The sequence below is a fragment of the Dasypus novemcinctus genome, chromosome 21 (assembly GCF_030445035.2).
Source record: "Dasypus novemcinctus isolate mDasNov1 chromosome 21, mDasNov1.1.hap2, whole genome shotgun sequence".
NCBI classification, from domain to species: Eukaryota; Metazoa; Chordata; class Mammalia; order Cingulata; family Dasypodidae; genus Dasypus; species Dasypus novemcinctus.
This window is the reverse complement of record NC_080693.1, coordinates 29,198,781-29,218,578: the sequence shown is the minus strand read 5'-3', so window position 1 is coordinate 29,218,578 and position 19,798 is coordinate 29,198,781. Positions and strand designations below refer to the sequence as shown.

Sequence of the window (19,798 nt, the reverse complement as noted above, 5' to 3'; positions counted from 1 at the left end):
GTTGTGGAGCATATAAATAACATCTACTGATGATTTCTGCTTATTAAGCTTTCTATTCCACTGCCTTATTGCATTATCTCATTTTTGCAGTATTTTCTTAGTTGATTCTCTTAGATTTTCCATATATACAATTATATCATTTGCAAATATTAACTATTAGACCTCGGTTTCTTCTCTTTTGTCTAATATATTCTCTGGGTCCAAGAATACAAATTCCATATAGATTCAGAAATTTTTGTCACTTTGTTAATTGCTTTGTCCCTAGCACTTGATATAGTGCTTGGATCATAGTAGATGCTTATTAAATATTTGAAGTAATAAAATAAATTGCATGGACTAGCAGATCCAGTACTATGTTTTAAAACAGTACTGACAGCCTGATGCTGGCTTTTGGGCTAACTAAGATGTTATTACATTATTACCATGTTAAATAATTATCTATCTATTCCTACTAAATTGAGTGTTTTTATCTGTAATAGTTATTGAATTTTAACAAATATACCATTTTTATAAAACATCTTATTTTCAAAAAAATCCACATTTAAAAGAATTTCAATATTTTAATTCAAGTGAAATACAGTAAAACAGTAAGTATAAAACCATGAGGCAGTTACTCAAACAATAACAGAGGAAAATGCTTCAATTTAAACTAAAGTTAGCTCATTATTATTTAAATTTCATTCATAACATTAGTATAATGTTTCATCTCAGCATCTGCAATTTTAACAAATGCTTGGAAAGTTTTTTGTTCAATAGCAGATGCTGGTCTGACAGAAACACATTTGAAAATGTTCTTTTTCTGGTCATAGTTTCCCACACATCTATGAACTCGCCCTCTAATCAGTCTTGGAAGTTCACGATCCTGTTTATTAAAAAATGAATATCAAAAAATTATTATTATCACATATGAATTTCCATGTTTTTAAACTAGTAATACTATCAATTAAATGTGAATTGTCCCAAAATGTAATTCCCTCACTGAGTTAGGGCCCCTCTCTGACAAGATTATAATAGCTAGGCATATATAAGTACACTTGCTATCACTTGAGTAGGAATTGTTAAATGTTAGCTAGCTACTGCTTCTTAAAAGTTTAATTTCCAATGTAATGGCACATGAATTATCCACTCTTTAATCACACTTCCAGCAGATTTATTTCCAGTAGGGGCAGACTAGGTAGTTCAGACCAACTTTTCAGCTGAAAACAACTAGAACAGCTGGATGAAATATTTTACTAAAAAGCTCCTTGTAGACATCAGAGAGATACCAAGACAGTGATTATTACAGAGCCTTCATCTGAGAAAGGATGAGAATACTGAATAGGGCCTAATATAAGAAGATGCTTTCTTCCTGGGGTAATTGAGAGTTTAAGAGCTGAAAAGAGCTCTTGACAGATTAATGGGGCTGAGAGAACCATAAAATAGAGTCCAAGGTCCAAGGAAAAGAATCTGGTATCCCACCTGATCACCCTCCCAGCCTTGGCATTGGGACACAAAAGGGCTATTAGGACTTAAAGAAAATGACTAACTAGAAAAAGACCAGTCAGCAACAAAATCTCTCAATCTTGGATAAGATTAGAATGTTCTGGGAAATACTCACTAAAAGGTCATAAAAAGCACTAATTATAAAGAAAAAGACTGATAAAACAACTATATTAAAATGAACTTAAGTGCAACATTTAAAAGAAAAACATAAAATAAAATGAACTTCAGGAAAACGGATGTGGCCCAAGCAATTGAGCTCCTGCCTACCACACAGGAGGTCTGCGGTTCAGTCCCCAGTGCTTCCTAAAGAAGACAGCGAGCTGGCATGACAGGTAGGTGTGGCAAGCTGATCCAGTGATGACTCAACAAGAGACACAAGAAGAAAAAAACATGATGAGAGACAAGTAGGGAGCAGAGATTCCTGGTGCCTCCTAGAGAAGATGAGCGAGACAGTGAACTGACACAATGGGCAGGTGTGGCAAACTGGTGCAACAAGATGATGCAACAAGAGACACAGGAGGAAGAACATAATGAGAGATACAACAAAGCAGGGAACGGATGTGGCTTAAGCAAGTAGGCACCTCCCTCCCACATTGGAAGTCCCAGGTTCAGTTTCCAGTGTCTCCTAAAGAAACAAAAAAAACAAACAGATACAGCAAGTACAAACAATGAGGGGGTGAGAAGAATAATTTAAAAAATAAATCTTAAAAAAAATGAACTTCTGTTCATCAAAAGACACTGTGAAGAAGAAAATGGCAAACCATGGAATATAAGAAAATATTTGCAAAGACAAAGAGCTTGTATCCAGAAGACTTTAAAAAAACAAAATCTATAAATCAGTAAGAAAAGACAAATAAAACAATAGAAAAATAAAAAGGCTTGAACAGACTACATTCTAAAGAAGATATCTAAATGGTCAGCTGACTTATGAAGAGGTGCTCAATCTCACTGGTCATTAGGGAATTGTAGAGAAATTAAATACCACTAAATGAATGGTTAATTCAGTTTTCTCTTAGAATGGCTAAAATAAAAAAGGCAGACAATACTAAGTGTTGACAAGAATATGAAGAAACTACAACTCTCCTTTGCTGCTTATGAGCGTGTAAATTGGTACAACACTTTGGAAAAAATTTTGGCAATAACTAGCACAGTAGAACATATGTATGCACTATGACCCAGCAATTTTACCTCTAGGCACATCCACAACAGGAAATGCCTACAAACACACAATAAGAGATATATATAAGAAGGTTCATAAATAATTGTGCAAAAGAGCAAAAAATTTGGAAACAACCCAATGCCCATCAACAACAGAATGGAAACTATATCGCAGTATATTCATTCAGCAAAATACTATACACAGCAATAAAAATAAATAAGCTATAACTACATGCAACTATAATCTTGAATCTTACAAACATTGTGTTGGAAGAATCGAGACCAAAAAATGAACATATGTAATATGATTCTATTTACATGAAGTTCAAAAACAGACAAAACTAATTTATGATATTAAAGTCAGGATAGTGATTACTTAGATGGGAAACAAAAGTTAATGGGAAGGGCAAATGAGGGTTTGGGGCTTGGTGGCAACATTCTATCTCTTAATGTAGGTAGTGCTCAGGTTGTGATATTTCATAAAGCTGTATGGTTATGATTTGTGCACTTTTCTGTGTATGCAGTATAGTTAAATTTAAAAAAATTTTTTAAACTTAGACTATAAGAAAATAATAAGCATTCAAGATACTACAGAAATAAATAACATGACAATTACTATTTCTTGATCACCTATTGTGAGTCAGGCATTGTACATGCGTATGTTTTATTACTTGAGCTTCACAACAGGCCTTCAATGTAGAAATTTCTTTCCCCAATTTACAGATAAAGAAACTGATGCTCAAGAAATTCAAGCAGCTTGCTCAAGGTAATTAGCTAGTAAATGCTGGAGTAAGGATTGGAATCCAAGTCTGACCACACCTGAACTTTCAGAATTAAGGCCAAACTCTTTAACAATGTATATGTCTCACAAGATCCTTTGTGATCTCCAGCCTCCTTTGTCACCCACAGCCTTGTTATATCTCAGGTCAGTCTCTGCCTTCTCCCAACTCTGGAATCCCTACCCTTATCCTCATCACTCACTAACTCTACACTCTGGTAATTATAAACCACCCTTCTTCCCTGAACAAACCAGGCTCTCTCTTAGCTTCGAGTATTTGCATATGCTGCTCCCTCTGCTTAGAAAGTACTCCTCACCACCTTTGGCTTAGTAAAGTAACTTGGTCCTTAGTTAGTCTCAAGGACTAATTCATTATTTCTTGAGATTTAAAAAAATGATAGGCTAATGTCTATCCAAACGAAAACAAAACAAAATGTTAATAGAATTGTTAACAGAACTTCTATTGCAATGCAATTATAGCCTGTATTTGTATGTTTTGCTGGCATAGGCTTTGCAAAGAGTATTTAAACAAGTACTCACAATTTCATAAAATACACAAGGCAAAGTACTTTTCCCATCTCTCATAAGAAACGTCTTTGAACAATATGGACCAGGTGTAACAGCCGAATCAAGAACAGCTAAGCAACATTGAAATAGGAAAGAAAAAAAGATCAATGCTGGTAAAATGCAAATAAAATCCAAAATAGAGAATATTTAAAATAACTTTTCCCACACCACCTTTCATAGTTCTGTTTATACAGTAGTAAAGAAGACATTTTGTGAAGAAAAACTATTTCTGAAATGGAAATTTTTATACTAAGGAAAAAATTTCTGGCTCTCTGCAATTTAGAAACAGGTTACATGGCAGAGTTCATACAATTGAAAATAGTTGGCTATCTATTGGGAAGAGACCCAAGAAGTGAGAGTTGGGGTGGACCCACACCCTGGGGAGGACTAGGGCCGTCAAATAGAGAGAACTGTATCTCTCTTGAGAAAGGATGGCTCCCAGGGCATTGGGGCAGTTGAGAAAGTCAGGCCCTGAATACTGCCGCAAGTATCTCTGGACATGGCTTCTCGGGAAATGGAGATTGGCTGGCATTGTGGGCCCCAAGGGGAGGGGAGGATGGATGTGGAATGGATGGAACCAAGGTAAATATGGGGGCAAGAGAGGAGTTTTGTGAGAATACACGAAGATGAATAGAAAACATGTAATATTACACCAAAAACATATAGGGGATGACAGACTAATAATGTAAACCATAAGGCAAAACATAGGATAACTAAAAAATTTAGAAAACTGTACAACCTAAGGTATGGACCACATAGTAAGCACAGATGTCATCTTGTTTGAAAGCTATTGTCTCGGAATCTGTACATCAGTTTCAGGAAATATGATATGAATAAGTTAAAAGATTATCGCTGTGGAAGGGAAAAGGTTTTATGGTGAATCTGGGGAAGTACTGTATATTGTATATATGAATTTCGGTGATCTAAGACTCTTGTGAAGCTGACATTAGGTTGGGATTCACTTTACAAGAAGTTTTGGATCACAGAGTGGTTCAACAATGGCAGCAGCGCAATACTGATATAGGATGTTATTGACAGGATATATATGGTTGACAGGGAGTTATACAGGGCATATGCCCAGGGTATATAGTAATGTCTAGATATACTCATAGTGGAAACAATTAAAAACAACAGCTGGGGGGGGTACTGGGCCCCTGGCCGGGGGGTCACTGTCATGGACCCTGGGGGAGCAGCGGCAGTCCCCCAGGTGCAATGGCAAGAACCAGGAAGGAAGGAGGACCCAACAGTGGGCTCCTGATAATAATGGCTATGCTTTTGAGCCTAAACACCTGCAATGAGAATAAGGCCTAGAGTAGCACTGTGCCTGGGAGTTTCCTCCTGACAGCCTTCATGTTACTCAAATGTGGCCACTCTCACAGCCAAACTCAGCATGTAGATGCAGTGCATTCCCCCCAGTGTGGGACATGACACCTGGGGATGAGCCTCCCTGGCACCGAGGGATCACTACCACATACCAGCTGAAGATGCAACTAGAAAATGACCTTGAATTAAAGGTTCAATACGGATCAGCAGAATATCCCTGTCTACATATAATAACATGACTTCAAAATGCTGTTTAACCTAATCTAAGGGGGAAACAGAAAGGAGAAATGAGAATATAAGGCTATGAGTCTCTAAAAAAGAGTCTGGAAGTTGTCAGAAGGAATGCCCTTATGCACAACTGAGCAGAGTCTAAGAGACAGATAAAGTAGATACAACCCCAGGTATTGGTTCTTTTGAGGAATAAAGAGACCCACGGGTTCTATGGTCATGGCAGATGGGGTTCACTGCCATGGTAGATGGCCCTTCTTTGGAGCTGGTGTTTCTGCGTGATGGAATTGGACTCAGAGGGGATCTCTTTTCACAGGACTTGCATGCTACTTTATTGGAATTGTAGTTGGTGCTGGGGTTTTAAGATATATTTAGGGGATTTGAATCTCTGGACTGATGACACCCAGGCCCAGAGCCTCAACAGACTTCAGCTCCTACACTTTGATTTATTGGGCTTACTCTACTCAGCTAACATCGAGTTGAAGAGGGTCAACCACCACACCATGGAGCCTAGAGTGTCTACAGCTGAAGGCAGGAGGAGTGCATCCAGTATCCATGTGGAATCTAAGCCCCCACTTGACATAGATGTGCAATGGACATGGCCAATCCAATGTCCACAGAGAAAATGTGGAATGGGTGTGGGAAGGGTAGCCATGGTGGCTGCTGGGTTTGGGGAATGGGAGGAAGAGATGAGATGTAGAGGCATTTTCGGGACGTGGAGCTGTCCTGGGTGGTGCTTCACGGACAATTACGGGACATTGTAGATCCCCCCAGGGCCCACTGGATGGAACGTGGGAGAGTGTGGGCTATGATGTGGACCGTTGACTATGGGGTGCAGTGATGCTCAGAGATGTACTTACCAGGTGCAATGGATGTGTCACGATGAAGGGAGAGAGTGTTGCTGTGGGGGGAGTGAGGGGTGGGGGCGGTGGGGTTGAATGGGACCTCATATTTTCTGAATGTAAGTTTCAAAAATAAATAAATAATTTTTTAAAAAAACATTAACTTGATAGGTTTGTTAAAAATCAAAAAAAAAAATATTTGGCTATCTGAAGCATTTTCCTTAGAATGTGTTCTATAGAGTGGTTTAAACCCGACCAGTCTATTGCATTATAACAATAAAATATACATCTAAAACAAATGAACATCATGGTTTAATAAATTAAAAAACACGCTGAATTAATTAGAATCAAAAGTCATGCATTTGAGACCCAGATCCACTTACTTATATTTTTGTCACTTTGAGCAAATTATTTCTTTTAAATGTTTCCTCCTCTATAAAATGTAAATAGTAATTCATCAAATGAAAGCATTTATCCATCCACTTAATTACAATTTACTGACCACTGTTAATGGGTATTTGTTATTTGAGGCCAGCTCAATTTCCCCTCCTCTGTTACTAATACCCAGATTTTTCTTAGGAAACCTCTGCTACCCCATTCTTATCCATATGATTTAAATGGGATTTATCCCCACTCCCAGATCTAGGGGTGACCCTTAGCTTAAGCCAAACAGCATATTCCACTCCCCAGCTACAGTTCAAGATTTCACTGACAGGCATAGCACACAGCCAGAAATGATAATAGGCAAAGAGTCATTTGCTAGTTTCTGAGAAAGGAAAAAAAGAAGAAACATAACCAAGAATTTATAATGTGGTCTAAGAATGCATGGACTAGAGAACTTTGATAATCATTTTGTTACCATAAGGGGGGAGCCAAATGCTGCTAGAGGTCACAATGTGGAATCTTAGGATAAAGCCAATACTGGCAGGACGGAAAGATGAAGAGAGGCCACTGTGCCATGTCCTGAGCAGATAGATCAAGCCTTGCCTGAAGTCAGCAGCCTAGCAAATTTTCAGTTTGGTGAACAATTCCTTGTTATTATTTAAACAGCAAAAGTTGTTTAATTTTTTGTCCCTCACAACTGAAGGGGACCTCCTACATGCCTACATGCCTCTTACATCCACCGTGCTAAACACTAATGTTGTGAAATCTCTACCTCTGATGAATCTAGAGAGTCTAGTCTTGGAACTCAGGGTTATTATACAATATGAAAAGCTAACCATCACATATGAAAGTATGATTCTCCTCTTCTTGATAAGAATACCTATTGTTCTCTTTATGCCAGGTATTAGATATTTTAAAGAACATTTTCCTGGAGTGAACCTGAATTGGTCATCAAAGAGAATCCAGGGAACTGGATAGAACTAGTATGTCCTTTCAATGGGCTTAGGATAGTTTTTAACATTTCTACTCAGCAAATTAGGTGAGATCCAGGGACGTCATTCACACATGAAAAAGCAAGCTGGTAAGAAGACCCACCAGGGTGTAAGATCTTTTGGTTTTCGTCATTGCCAGCAGATGGAGAAGTCAGAATGTGAGAAGTATGTGAAGGACTAGATACATCATTCCAGCCAAAACCTTGATTTTGGCCTTGTGATACCCTGAACATGGAGTCTAGCTGAGCCCACTCAGATTTCTGAAGAACTCTGAGTTAATATATGGATGTTGTTTTAAGCTAGTCATGTGTAACCACTTTTTTAAATAAAAGTTCACATCCTTTTTATTAAATTTTTTATAAAGATTTATTCATTTCTCTCCCCTTCTCTCCCCTCCCCTCTGCCACCCCAGTTGTCCTTTCTCTGTGTCCATCTGCTGCATGTTCTTCTTGGTCCGATTCTGTTGTTGTCAGTGGCACAGGAATCTGTCATCTTGTGTCAGCGCTCCGTGTGTGCAGCGTCATTCCTGGACAAGCTGCACTTTCTTTCGCACTGGGCAGCTCTCCTTACGGGGTGCACTCCTTGCACATGGGGCTCCCCCATGCGGGGGACACCCCTGCATGGCAGGGCACTCCTTGCGCGCATCAGTACTGTGTGTGGGTCAGCTCCACACGGGTGAAGGAGGCCCGGGGTTTGATCCGCGGACCTCCCATGTGATAAACAGATACACTAACCACTAGGCCAAGTCCACTTCCAAATCACTTTTTATGTAGCAACAGAAAACTAATATAGTGTGCTTTAGTCAGAGTCTGCATCTCTACTGAATCTAATGCCACCTCATATGACAATGTTTTGTCATTAGCAGTGATCAAGAAAGAAGCTGAAATCATTTTAGGTGAATGTAAAACATATGAGATGACTGCAATGATAGAAATGTAAAACTTAAATATAAATATAGGGAGGAAGGGCAAGGTGGTGTCTGAGTGAGTGCACCTTATAATCTTTCCTGAAAAGAAGCGGCTGAATAGGGTTGGAGTCCTGCTGGATCGGGCTGTTTCGGGTGTTTGCAGGGCAGGAGGTATCTGTATGTCAATTTGGTGGGACGGTGACAGAGAAGATTCTTGTAAGAGGTTGAATTTTGGGTCTCTTTCACAGAGGCCCGGGTCATCCGCGGGACCCTTTCCCCTGGGGCTGGCAGCCTGGTTGCAGCGATTCCTGGAGGCTTTGCTGTGCTGGGGAGTTCCCAAGCCCTGAGCGGGCTGTTTCAGGGGCCTGCAGGGCAGGTGTCTGGAAGTTGATTTGGTGAGACAGTGATGGAGGAGATTCTTGTGAGAGGTGGAATTTTGGGTTTCTGACTCGGAGGTCAGAGGTTCTGGCTGGAGCCCCGCCCCCTAGGGCTGGTGGCCGAGCCACAGTGATCCCTGGGATCATTGTCCTGTGGGGGGCCCCCAAACCCCGAGTGGGCTGTTTCAGGGGCTTGCAGGGCAGGAGGAGTCTGGATGTCGATTTGGTGAGACAGTGACAGAAGAGATTCTTGCAAGAGGTGGAACTTTTGGTTTCTGACACGGAGGTCAGAAGTAGGGCTGGCAGCCTCTCCACAGCAGTCCCTGAACTATTTGTAGTGCAGCGGTGCCCCCAACAGGCTGTTTCGGGGGCTTGCAGGGCTGGAGATGTCTGGATGTAGAGTTGGTGAGACAGTGACAGAAAAGATTCTTGTGAGAGGTGGAATTTTGGGTTCCTGACACAGAAGTCAGAGTTTGCAGGCAGAACCCCACCCCCTAGGGCTGGCGCCCAGATGTGGGGATCCCTGAAGGCTGTGTTGCATGATGGTGCTCTGAGGCCCCCTGTTAACCGGATGCATGCTTCCCAGGTCTGTGTCCCCTAAACCCTGGTGGCCCATGCTCCAGAGACTCACACACCTTGAGTCTGCAATATCACAGAATTCCCATCCCTGAATCCACCATGCCCTGAGGTCCATCTGAGGTCCTTGATTATTCTAGCCCTCGGTGTGTGTGTGTGTGTTTTTTCTTTTTTCTTTTTTTTTTTTCTTTTGTCTTGGTTGCTAATATTGCATTATCTCCTGGTCTTTGCTCCCATTTTATCCCCCAAAGTGTTTTTCATTTATTTAGTTTTTTTTCTTTTTCTTTCTCTTGCTTGTTTCCCTCCCTTTTCTTTGCCCACCTCCTTTTTTTCTTCTCTTTTTCTTTTCTCTCTTTTTCTTCTTATTTTATTTATATAATAGGTGCTTCAGGGAGTGCTTCTCATTTGCTGTATTTCCTCATCCTCCGTTTTCTCTTTTCAGTGTGAACTGATTTTGGCCACCAACACTATTCCCTTTCCCCCACATCTTACTATCCTCCATCATCCACTGTCTCTCTTATATTCCCCCTCCCTTTCTTTGGTCCCCAACTTGACTTTTAATTTCTAATACCTTTGTTCTGTTTTATGACTTTTATCAACTCTTGACATTATTGTCTTTCTTGTCTCTTTACCTCTCTCATGAAAACACTGGCTTTTTAATTCATACTATATTCCTCCCCATATTCAGTTGATTGTCTCATTATAGGTACTCTACTTACTGCTATAACTCTACACAACTTACATGAGTCTAATATCCATTCTCCCAGATCTCACATTGTTGCTCTGTTAACATTTATTACCAATACTACTTTATACATTTTCTTTTCTTACTCATTTTGCTTTCCCTGGCCCTAATATTTTCCTTCAAAGTCAACTTAGACAGAAACAAGAAAACAGAGTAAGAAGAACAAAGTGACAAAGAAAAGACATTAACACTTATGCAAGAACAACAACTAATTAATCCCCAAGACTAGACAAAGAAATCTGTCAAGATAAAATGATGACCAGACAGCAACAAAAAACTACAAACCAAATCAATAATCAGGAAAACATGGCTGAATCCAGTGAACAAACTAAAAACCAGTAAGGGGAGCAGAACATCAGACAAGTAATTAAAGATCTCAAAACATATATTAGAGACCAACTTAATGAAGTAAAGGAAGAGATTAACAATATAAAGAAAACACTTGGAAATTGCAGACATACACAAAAAGATAAGAGATATGATGGTGATGAACGCCACAGTTCAAGAAATCAAAAATACACTCCCAGCAAATAGCAGCAGATTAGAAGAGGCAGAGGAGAGAATTAGTGACATGGAAGACAGTACATCTGAAATGAAACCGATAGTAGAATTGATCGATAAAAAGATAGAAAAAACCCAGCTAGGACTTAGGGACATGAATGACAATGCAAAATGCACAAACATGTGTATGATAGGCATTCCAGAAGGAGAAGAGAAGGGAAAGGGGACAGAAGGGGTGTTGGAGGAAATAATGGCTGAGAACTTCCCAAATCTACTGAGAGAGATGGATGTACATGTCCAGGAAGCACAATGCACCCCAAAAATCATAAATCCTAACAGGCCCACCCCAAGACATATACTTGTCAAACTATCCAATGCTCAAGACAAAGAGAAAATTCTAAAAGCAGCAAGAGGAAAGAAAACCATCACATCCAAGGGAGGCTCCATAAGATTAAGTGCTGATTTCTCATCTGAAACCATGGAGGCAAGAAGGCAGTGGTATGATATTGTCAAGGTACTGAAGGAAAAAAATTTCCAACCACGAATACTCTACCCAGCTAAATTAGCATTCAAAAATGATGGAGAGTTCAAAATATTCACAGATAAACAGAAATTGAAAGAGTAAGCCAACAAGAACCCTGCCTTTCAAGAAATACTAAAGGGAGCTCTGAAGGAAGAAAGGAAAAAACAGGAGAGGCAGAGTTGGAGGAGAGTGTAAGAGCAACAAAAAAGACAAAAGGAGAAGAAAAAACAAACAAAATATGACACACACAATTCCAATATAATATGGCTAACATCAATAATTCCTTCAAAGTAATAACACTTAATGTCAATGGATTAAACTCACCTGTCAAAAGATTCAGACTGGGAGATTGGATAAGGAAATATGACCCATCTATATGCTGTCTACAAGAAACATATCTTAGACCCAGGGATTCATGGAGGTTGAAAGTGAATGGTTGGAAAACAATCTTACAAGCAAACAATAACCAAAAAAAGGCAGGAGTAGCTATATTAATATCAGACAAAATAGACTTTAAATGTGAAACTATTGTGAGAGACAAAGAAGGATACTACATATTAGTGAAAGGGACAATCTCTCAAGAAGAACGAACAATCATAAATATTTATGCTCCTAACAAGGGTGCTTCCAAATACATGAGGCAAACACTGGAAAAACTAATTGAAAGAATAGATGCATCTACAATTACAGTGGGAGATATTAATACACCACTATCATCTTTGGACAGAACATCTCAAAAGAGAATCGCTAAAGAAACAAAACTTTAAACAGTATATTAGAGGAGATGGGTCTAATAGACATATACAGATCATTACACCCAAATACAGCAGGATATACATTTTTCTCAAGTGCACATGAATCATTCTACAAGATAGACCATATGCTAGGCCACAAAGAAAGTCTCAATGAATTCAGAAAGATCGAAATCATTCAAAATAATATCTCTGACCACAGTAGAGTGAAGCTGGAAATCTGCAAGGGCCAGGGGCCCAGATTTCACACCAAGATATGGAAATTAAACAGCACAGTCTTAGAAAAACAGCAGGTCAAAGAGGAAATCTCAAAAGAAAGTAATAACTACCTTGAAACTAAAGAAAATGATAACACAACATACCAAAACTTATGGGATGCAGCAAATGCAGTACTGAGAGGGAAATTTATAGCCATAAATTCATACATCAAAGAATAACAAAGAGCAAAAATTGAAGAACTAATTGCACATTTGGAGGAATTAGTAAAAAAACAACAAAGTAACCCCACAGGAAGAAGAAAGACAGAAAGAACAAAGATAAGAGCAGAACTAAATGAAATAGAAAATAAGAAAGAACTTGAAAAGATAAACAAAACCAAGAGCTGGTTCTTTGAGAAGATCAATAAAATTGACAAACCCTTAGCTAGACTAACAAAGAAAAACAGAGAGAAGATGCAAATACACAAAGTAAGAAATGAGAAAGGAGATATCACCACTGACCCCACAGAAATAAAGACTATCTTAAGAGGACACTTTGAAAAACTATATTCCAACAAAAATGACAATTCAGAGGAAATGGACAAATTCCTAGAAGCACATAAGCAGCCTATCTTGATGAAAGAAGAAATTGATGATCTCAACAAACCAATCAAAAGTAAAGATATAGAATCGGTCATTAAACACCTCCCAACTAAGAAGAGCCCAGGCACAGACGGCTTCACAGGTGAATTCTACAAAACATTCCAGAAAGAAGTAACGCAAGTCCTGCTGAAACTCTTCCAAAAAATCAAAACAGAAGGAACATTGCCTAATTCATTCTACAATGCCAACATTACCCTAGTACCAAAGCCAAACAAAGACACCACAAGAAAGGAAAATTACAGACCAATTTTTCTAATGAACCTAGGCTTAAATATCCTCAACAAAGTACTTGCTAATCATATTCAACAACACATTAAACGAATTATACACCATAACCAAGTGAGATTCATTCCGGGTATGCAAGGATGATTCAACATAAGAAAATCAATCAATGTAATACACCATATAAACAGATTGAAGGAAAAAAATCACGTGATTATATCTATAGATGCAGAAAAAGCATTTGACAAAATACAGCACCCTTTCTTGATAAAAACACTGCAAAAGATTGGAATACAAGGAAATTTTCTGAACATGATAAAGAGTATATATGAAAAACCCACAGCAAACATTGTTTACAATGGTGAAATCCTAAAATCCCTTCAAGATCAGGAACAAGACAAGGATGCCCACCATCACCTCTTCTATTTAACATTGTCTTAGAAGTACTTGCTTGAGCACTGAGGCAAGAACCAGATATAAAAAGCATTCAAATTGGAAAGGAAGAAGTCAAAATTTCATTATTTGCAGAACATGGTCCTATACATAGAAAACCCTGACAGGTCTACAACAAAGCTTCTAGAACTCATAAATGAGTTTAGTAAACTCACAGGTTATAAAATCAATGCACAAAAATCAGTAGCATTTCTGTACACCAATAATGAGCAAACTCAGGAGGAAATCAAGAAACAAATACCATTTACAATAGTCAACAAAAAAAATCAAATACCTAGGAAAAAATTTAGCTAAAGATGTAAAAAAAACTTATACACAGAGAACTACACAAGACTGTTCAAGGAAATCAAAGAAGACCTAAATAAGTGGAAGAATATTCCCTGTTCATGGATAGGAAGACTAAATACTATTAAGATGTCTATCCTACCAAAACTGATCTACACATTCAATGCAATCCCAATAAAAATCAACACAGCATTCTTCAAGGAACTAGAAAAACTAGCTATGAAATTTATATGGAAGGGAAAGAGGCCCCAAATAGCCAATATGTCTTATATTGAAAAAGAAAAATGAAATTGGAAGAATCACACTACCTGACTTCAAAACATACTACAAAGCTACAGTAGTGAAAACAGCATGGTATTGGCACAAGGAGAGACACACAGACCAATGGAACTGAATTGAGAGTTCTGATATAGATCCTCATATATATAGTCATATAATATTCAATAAAGCCACCAAACCCTCTCAACTGGGAAAGAATGGCCTGTTCAACAAGGCCTGGAGAACTGGATATCCATATGTAAAAGAATGAAAGAGGATTACCATCTCATACCTTATAAGAAAATCAACTCAAGATGGATCAAAGACCTAAATATAAGAGCCAAGACCATAAAGACTTTGGAAAGCAGTGTAGGGAAGCACGTACAAGACCTTGTAATAGGAAATGGCTTCATGAACTTCACACCAACAGCACGAGCAGCAAAAGAACAAATAGATTAATGGGACCTCCACAAAATTAAAGCCTTCTACACCTCAAAGGAGTTTGTCAAGAAAGTGAAAAGAGAGCCTACACAATAGGAGAAAATATTTAGTCACCATATATCTGATAGGAGACTTACAAACTGCATATATAAAGAACTCCTATATCTTGAAAATAAAAAGACAACCCATTTAAAAAATGGGAAAAATATTTGAACAGACACTTCTCCAAAGAAGAAATACAAATGGCTAAAAAGCACATGAAAAAATGCTCCAAATCTCTAGCTATCTGCAAATCAAAACTACAATGAGATACCATCTTACTCCCATAAGATTAGCACCTATGTAAAAAACAGAAGACTACAAATGCTGGAGAGGATGTGGAGGAATGGGAACACTCATCCACTGCTGGTGGGAATGCAGAAGGATCCAGCCATTCTGGAGGGCAGTTTGGTGGTTTCTCAAAAAACTAGCCATAGATTTGCCATATGACCCAGCAATTCCACTGCTGGGTATATACCCAGCAGAACTGAAAACAAGGACACAAACCCACATATGCACACCAATGTTCATAGCAGCATTGTTCACTATTGCCAAAAGTTGGAATCAACCCAAATGCCCATCAACAGATGAATGGATCAATAAAATGTGGTATATACATACAACGGAATACTACTCGGCTTTAAGAACAAATACACTACAAATACACATGATAACATGGATGAATCTTGAGAACCTTATGTTGAGTTAAGCAACCCAGGCATTGAAGGACAAATACTACATGACCTCAATGATATGAAATAAGTAAACCAAGCTGCCTCAGAGAGCTAGAGACTGGAAGATAGGCTTAAAGGAAATTGGGGGGTAGAGGAAGGATGCAAACTGACACTTACATGGGTGAAATCTATGATAAGCTGGAGGTAAGTATTTGTACAAGAAAGGGATAATATGGGGGCATAAGGTTAACTTGGGGAGGGGGTTGCAGGCTTGAGGGGGGCTAGCAATGGGAGGATGGGTAATATTGCCCAAGAAATTGGGGGGAGGGTGGGGCAACATATGAACATACGAGATTGTCAGGTATTTGGTTGAGGGTATAATGCTGAGAAAACTTTTTCAAAAATATAATAAGGAAGGTTACCTATTTAAGATGCTTAAAGGGGATAATCTGACGCAGGACAGGCTCCTAGGGAATATGTGAATACTCATTTTGCTATGGTGAGTTATATCACTGGATAGATACCCATATAATGAGAGTGAAGGTATACCCACATCCTGGGGAGGACTGATGCCCTCAAATAGAGGGAACTGTGTCTCTCAAGAGAAATGGTGGCTCCCAGTGCATTAAGGCAGTTAAGCATGTCAAGCCCTCAACACTGTTGCAAGTATCTCAAGCAATGAAGTGTGACAGTCACTGTGGGCCCTAAGGGGAGGGGAAAAGAGGTACTGAATAGATGGAACCAATGTAACTGTGTGAGCAATAGAATTGTTCCACAAGAGTATGCAAGGATGGATATAAGACATGTAAAATTACACCAAAAATATATAGGGGCTGATAGGGTAAAATGTAAATCATAATGTAAAACATAAGATAACTAAAAATTTAGAAAATTCTATAGTCTAAAATATAAACCACAATGTAAACACAAATGTTACCCTGTTTGAAAGCTATTGTCTCAATATCTGTACATCAGTTTAAGTAAATATATTATGAATATGTAAAAAGATTATTGCTGTGGAAGGGAACAGGTTTTATGTTGGATATGTGGGAGTACTGTATATTGTATATATGAATTACTGTGATCTAAAACTTTTGCGAAGGTAAACTTAATAATTAGAAAAAAGAAATGAAAAAGATAGGACGTAGACACTGAGGAAAAGATGGAAGTAGTTGCCTTGCCAATTTGCATACAGGGAACACTTATTGCAGTGATGGAAGGCAAAACATCAAAAACAAAGCTTTTGCATTTTTTAATTTTTTGATACCCCAATTTATTTTTACTTTAATTTTTCCAAATTAATATGTATTCTATATCTAACCTTTAAACTCATCACTATATTTCATTTTACTATTAATGGAACCTGACAATATATTGGGCTTCACTTTTCAAAAAGTTTTGGATCACAGAGAGTTTCAGTAATGGCAGGGGAGGAATACTGGTGTGGGATGTTATTGACAGGGGACACATGGTTGGCAGGGAGTTCTACAGGGCATATATCCAAGGTACATAAAAACGTCTGGATATTTTCATAGTGGATACAATTAAAAACAACAACTGAGGGAGTGCTGAGTTCTTAGCCAGGGGAGCTCTATCACAGTCCCTAAAGGAACAGCAGCAATCCCCCAAGTGCAATGGCAAAGACTAAAAAAGAATGAAGGTCCAACAATGAGCCCTTGATACTAATGACTATGCTTGTGAGCCTGTGCACCTGAAATAAGAACAAGGCCTAGAGCTGCAGGGTGCCTAAGAGTTACTTCCTGAGGGCCTCCATGTTGCTCAAATGTGGCCAGTCTTGAAGCCAAACTCAGCATGTAAATGCGTTGCCGTCCCCCCAGTGTGGGACATGACTCCCGGGGATGAGCCTCCCTGGCACTGAGGGATTACTACTAAGTACTAGCTGATGATGTAACTAGAAAATGACCTTGAATAAAAGGGTCAACTTGGACCAGCAGAATATCTCAATCTACATACAATACCAGGAGTTAAAAATGCTTTTTGACCTGAATCAAGGGGGAAATGGAAAGGACAAATGAGTTTATATGGCTATGAGTCTCCAAAAAGAGCTGGGAGGTTATCAGAGGAGTTGCCCTTATGCACACCTCAGCAGAGTCCCAGAGGCAGATAAAGTAGATACTACTCCAGGTATTGGTTCTTCTGAGGGCTACAGAGACCCACACGTTCTATGGTCATGGCAGATGGAGTTCAGTGCCATGTCAGTTGGCCCTATTTGGAGTTTGTTTTTCTGTGTGATGGAGCTGGACTCAGATGTCATCTTTGTTCACAAGCCTCTCCTATTACTTTTACTGGAACTATAGTTGGTGCTGGGGTCTAATATATACCCAGGGGACCTGAATCTCTGGACTGACCATGTGATAGCCAGGCCCTGAGCCTCAACAGACTTCAGCTCCTACACTCTGGTTTATTGGACTTACCCCACTCAGCTAACATGGAGTTGAAGGTCAACCACCACACCAGGGAGCCAAGATCGCCTACAACTGAAAGCAGGAGGATTGCATCCAGCATCCATGTGGAATCTAAGCCCCCTCTTGATATAGATGTGGAGTGGACACAACCATTCCAAGGTCCACAGGATGGAGGAATAAAGTATGGATTAGGGTAGACTTACTGATATTCTATTCATGAACTATTGTGATTAGTAATCGAAGAAAATGTGGCATTGGTGTGGAGAAAGTAGCCATGGTGGCTGCTGGGGGTAGGGAATGGGAGGAAGAGATGAGATGTGGGGGCACTTTCAGGACTTGGAGTTCCTGGGTGGTGCTGCAAGGACAGTTACTGGACATTGTATGTCCTCCCATGGCCCACTGGGTGGAATGTGGGAGAGTGTGGGCTATGAAGTGGACCACTGACCATGAGGTGCAGCAGTACTCAGAGTTGTATTCACCAAATGCAATGAATGTCTCATGATGATTGAGGAGATTGTTTTTATGGGGGGAGGAGTGGGTTGAGGGGGCTGGGGGGTATATGGAGACCTCATAATTTTTGAATGTAGTATTAAAAAAATAAATAAAGGCAAAAAAAAAAAAGCAGCTATGAACCACCTTTGAGAAGTCTACCAATTTCTAATAAGGTTGAAAATGCATTTCTATTTCTAGGTATATACTCTAGGAAAACACTTTTGCATCTATAAAAGAAGCTACAAACTAAGCTATTTATTGGATTATTTATAAAACAAAAAACTAGAAATAACTTAAATGTTAAGAACAATAATGTGAACATAGAAATTGTGGTATATTCCCAAAATGACATATATACAGCCATGAAAATTAACTAACCACACTTGCATGAACTGCCATGGTTAAAGCTCACAAGCATAATACTGGGTTTTAAAATATAAGCTGCATATTTTTAAAACACACACAACAATACTGCACATGTATATATATATATAATTTATGGAATCAGATATATATAGTAAAATTATAAAAGAGTGAATAGAAAAAATACCAAAGTGGTATTCCTAAAGGCAAAGAGGAAAAATGGATGGGGCTTCAAATATATCCATAGCATGGTATGTGGATATTGTATTTTCTATATTTTTCTATTCATTTAAAATATTTCACAATCTAAACAAAATATTATTTATTTTATTTAAACTGTGGAAAGAAAAGTTTTGAATCATTATTTCTTACATGTTTATCTCTTCACTCTAGGTAATATCAAATTCCAGAAGCATTCTTATTAAACTCTTCTCCTTTTAAACAATAATTTATAAAAACAGATCAATTATAGGATACTTACTCATATCACTAAAGGACACTTTATAAATTTTCTTGCAGAGTACTCATAATGTGAGTTAATTTATTTACAAAATTACTACTATATTTAGTGTAATATAATACTAGAAAGAACACTAGATTGAGAATAAGGAGACTTTGTTCATAAGACTAATTTACATCCAATTCTGCTGCTAACTAGCTTTTGATTTTAGTCAGGTCTACTTTAATTATCTGCCCCCATTTCTTCACCCACCTGAAAGGTTGGATTAACTTATTTATAAGATTCTTTCCAGGGAAGCAGACTTGACCCAATGGTTAGGGCGTCCATCTACCACATGGGAGGTCTGCGGTTCAAACCTCAGACCTCCTTAACCTGTGTGGAGCTGGCCCATGTGCAGTGCTGATGCGCGCAAGGAGTGCCCTGCCACGCAGGTGTGTCCCCCACGTAGAGAAGCCCCATGCGCAAGGAGCGCACCCCATAAGGAGAGCCGCCCAGCGCAAAAGAAAGTGCAGCCTGCCCAGGAATGGTGCCGCACACACGGAGAGCTGACACAACAAGATGACACAACAAAAAGAAACACAGATTCCCATGCCACTGACAACAGAAGTGGACAAAGAAGAACATGCAGCAGAATGGACACAGGGAACAGACAACTGGGGTGGGCTGGGGGAAGGGGAAAGAAATTTTTTA

The 19,798-nt window shown here is 38.9% G+C and overlaps 1 protein-coding gene across 1 annotated transcript in view; it reads right to left on the bottom strand.

Moving 5' to 3' along the window:
- Positions 1-611: 611 nt before the first annotated feature.
- SPATA22 (spermatogenesis associated 22) overlaps positions 612-19,798 on the bottom strand; it is a 30,529-nt gene continuing 11,342 nt past the window's right edge. Inside the window, exons 7-8 of the mRNA XM_058283227.2 lie at positions 3,959-4,056; positions 612-862 (exon numbers count right to left, since the gene is read on the bottom strand). Coding sequence (XP_058139210.1) covers positions 671-862; positions 3,959-4,056 — 290 coding nt within the window. The 3' untranslated portion in view covers positions 612-670. The remainder of the gene's footprint in view (positions 863-3,958; positions 4,057-19,798) is intronic.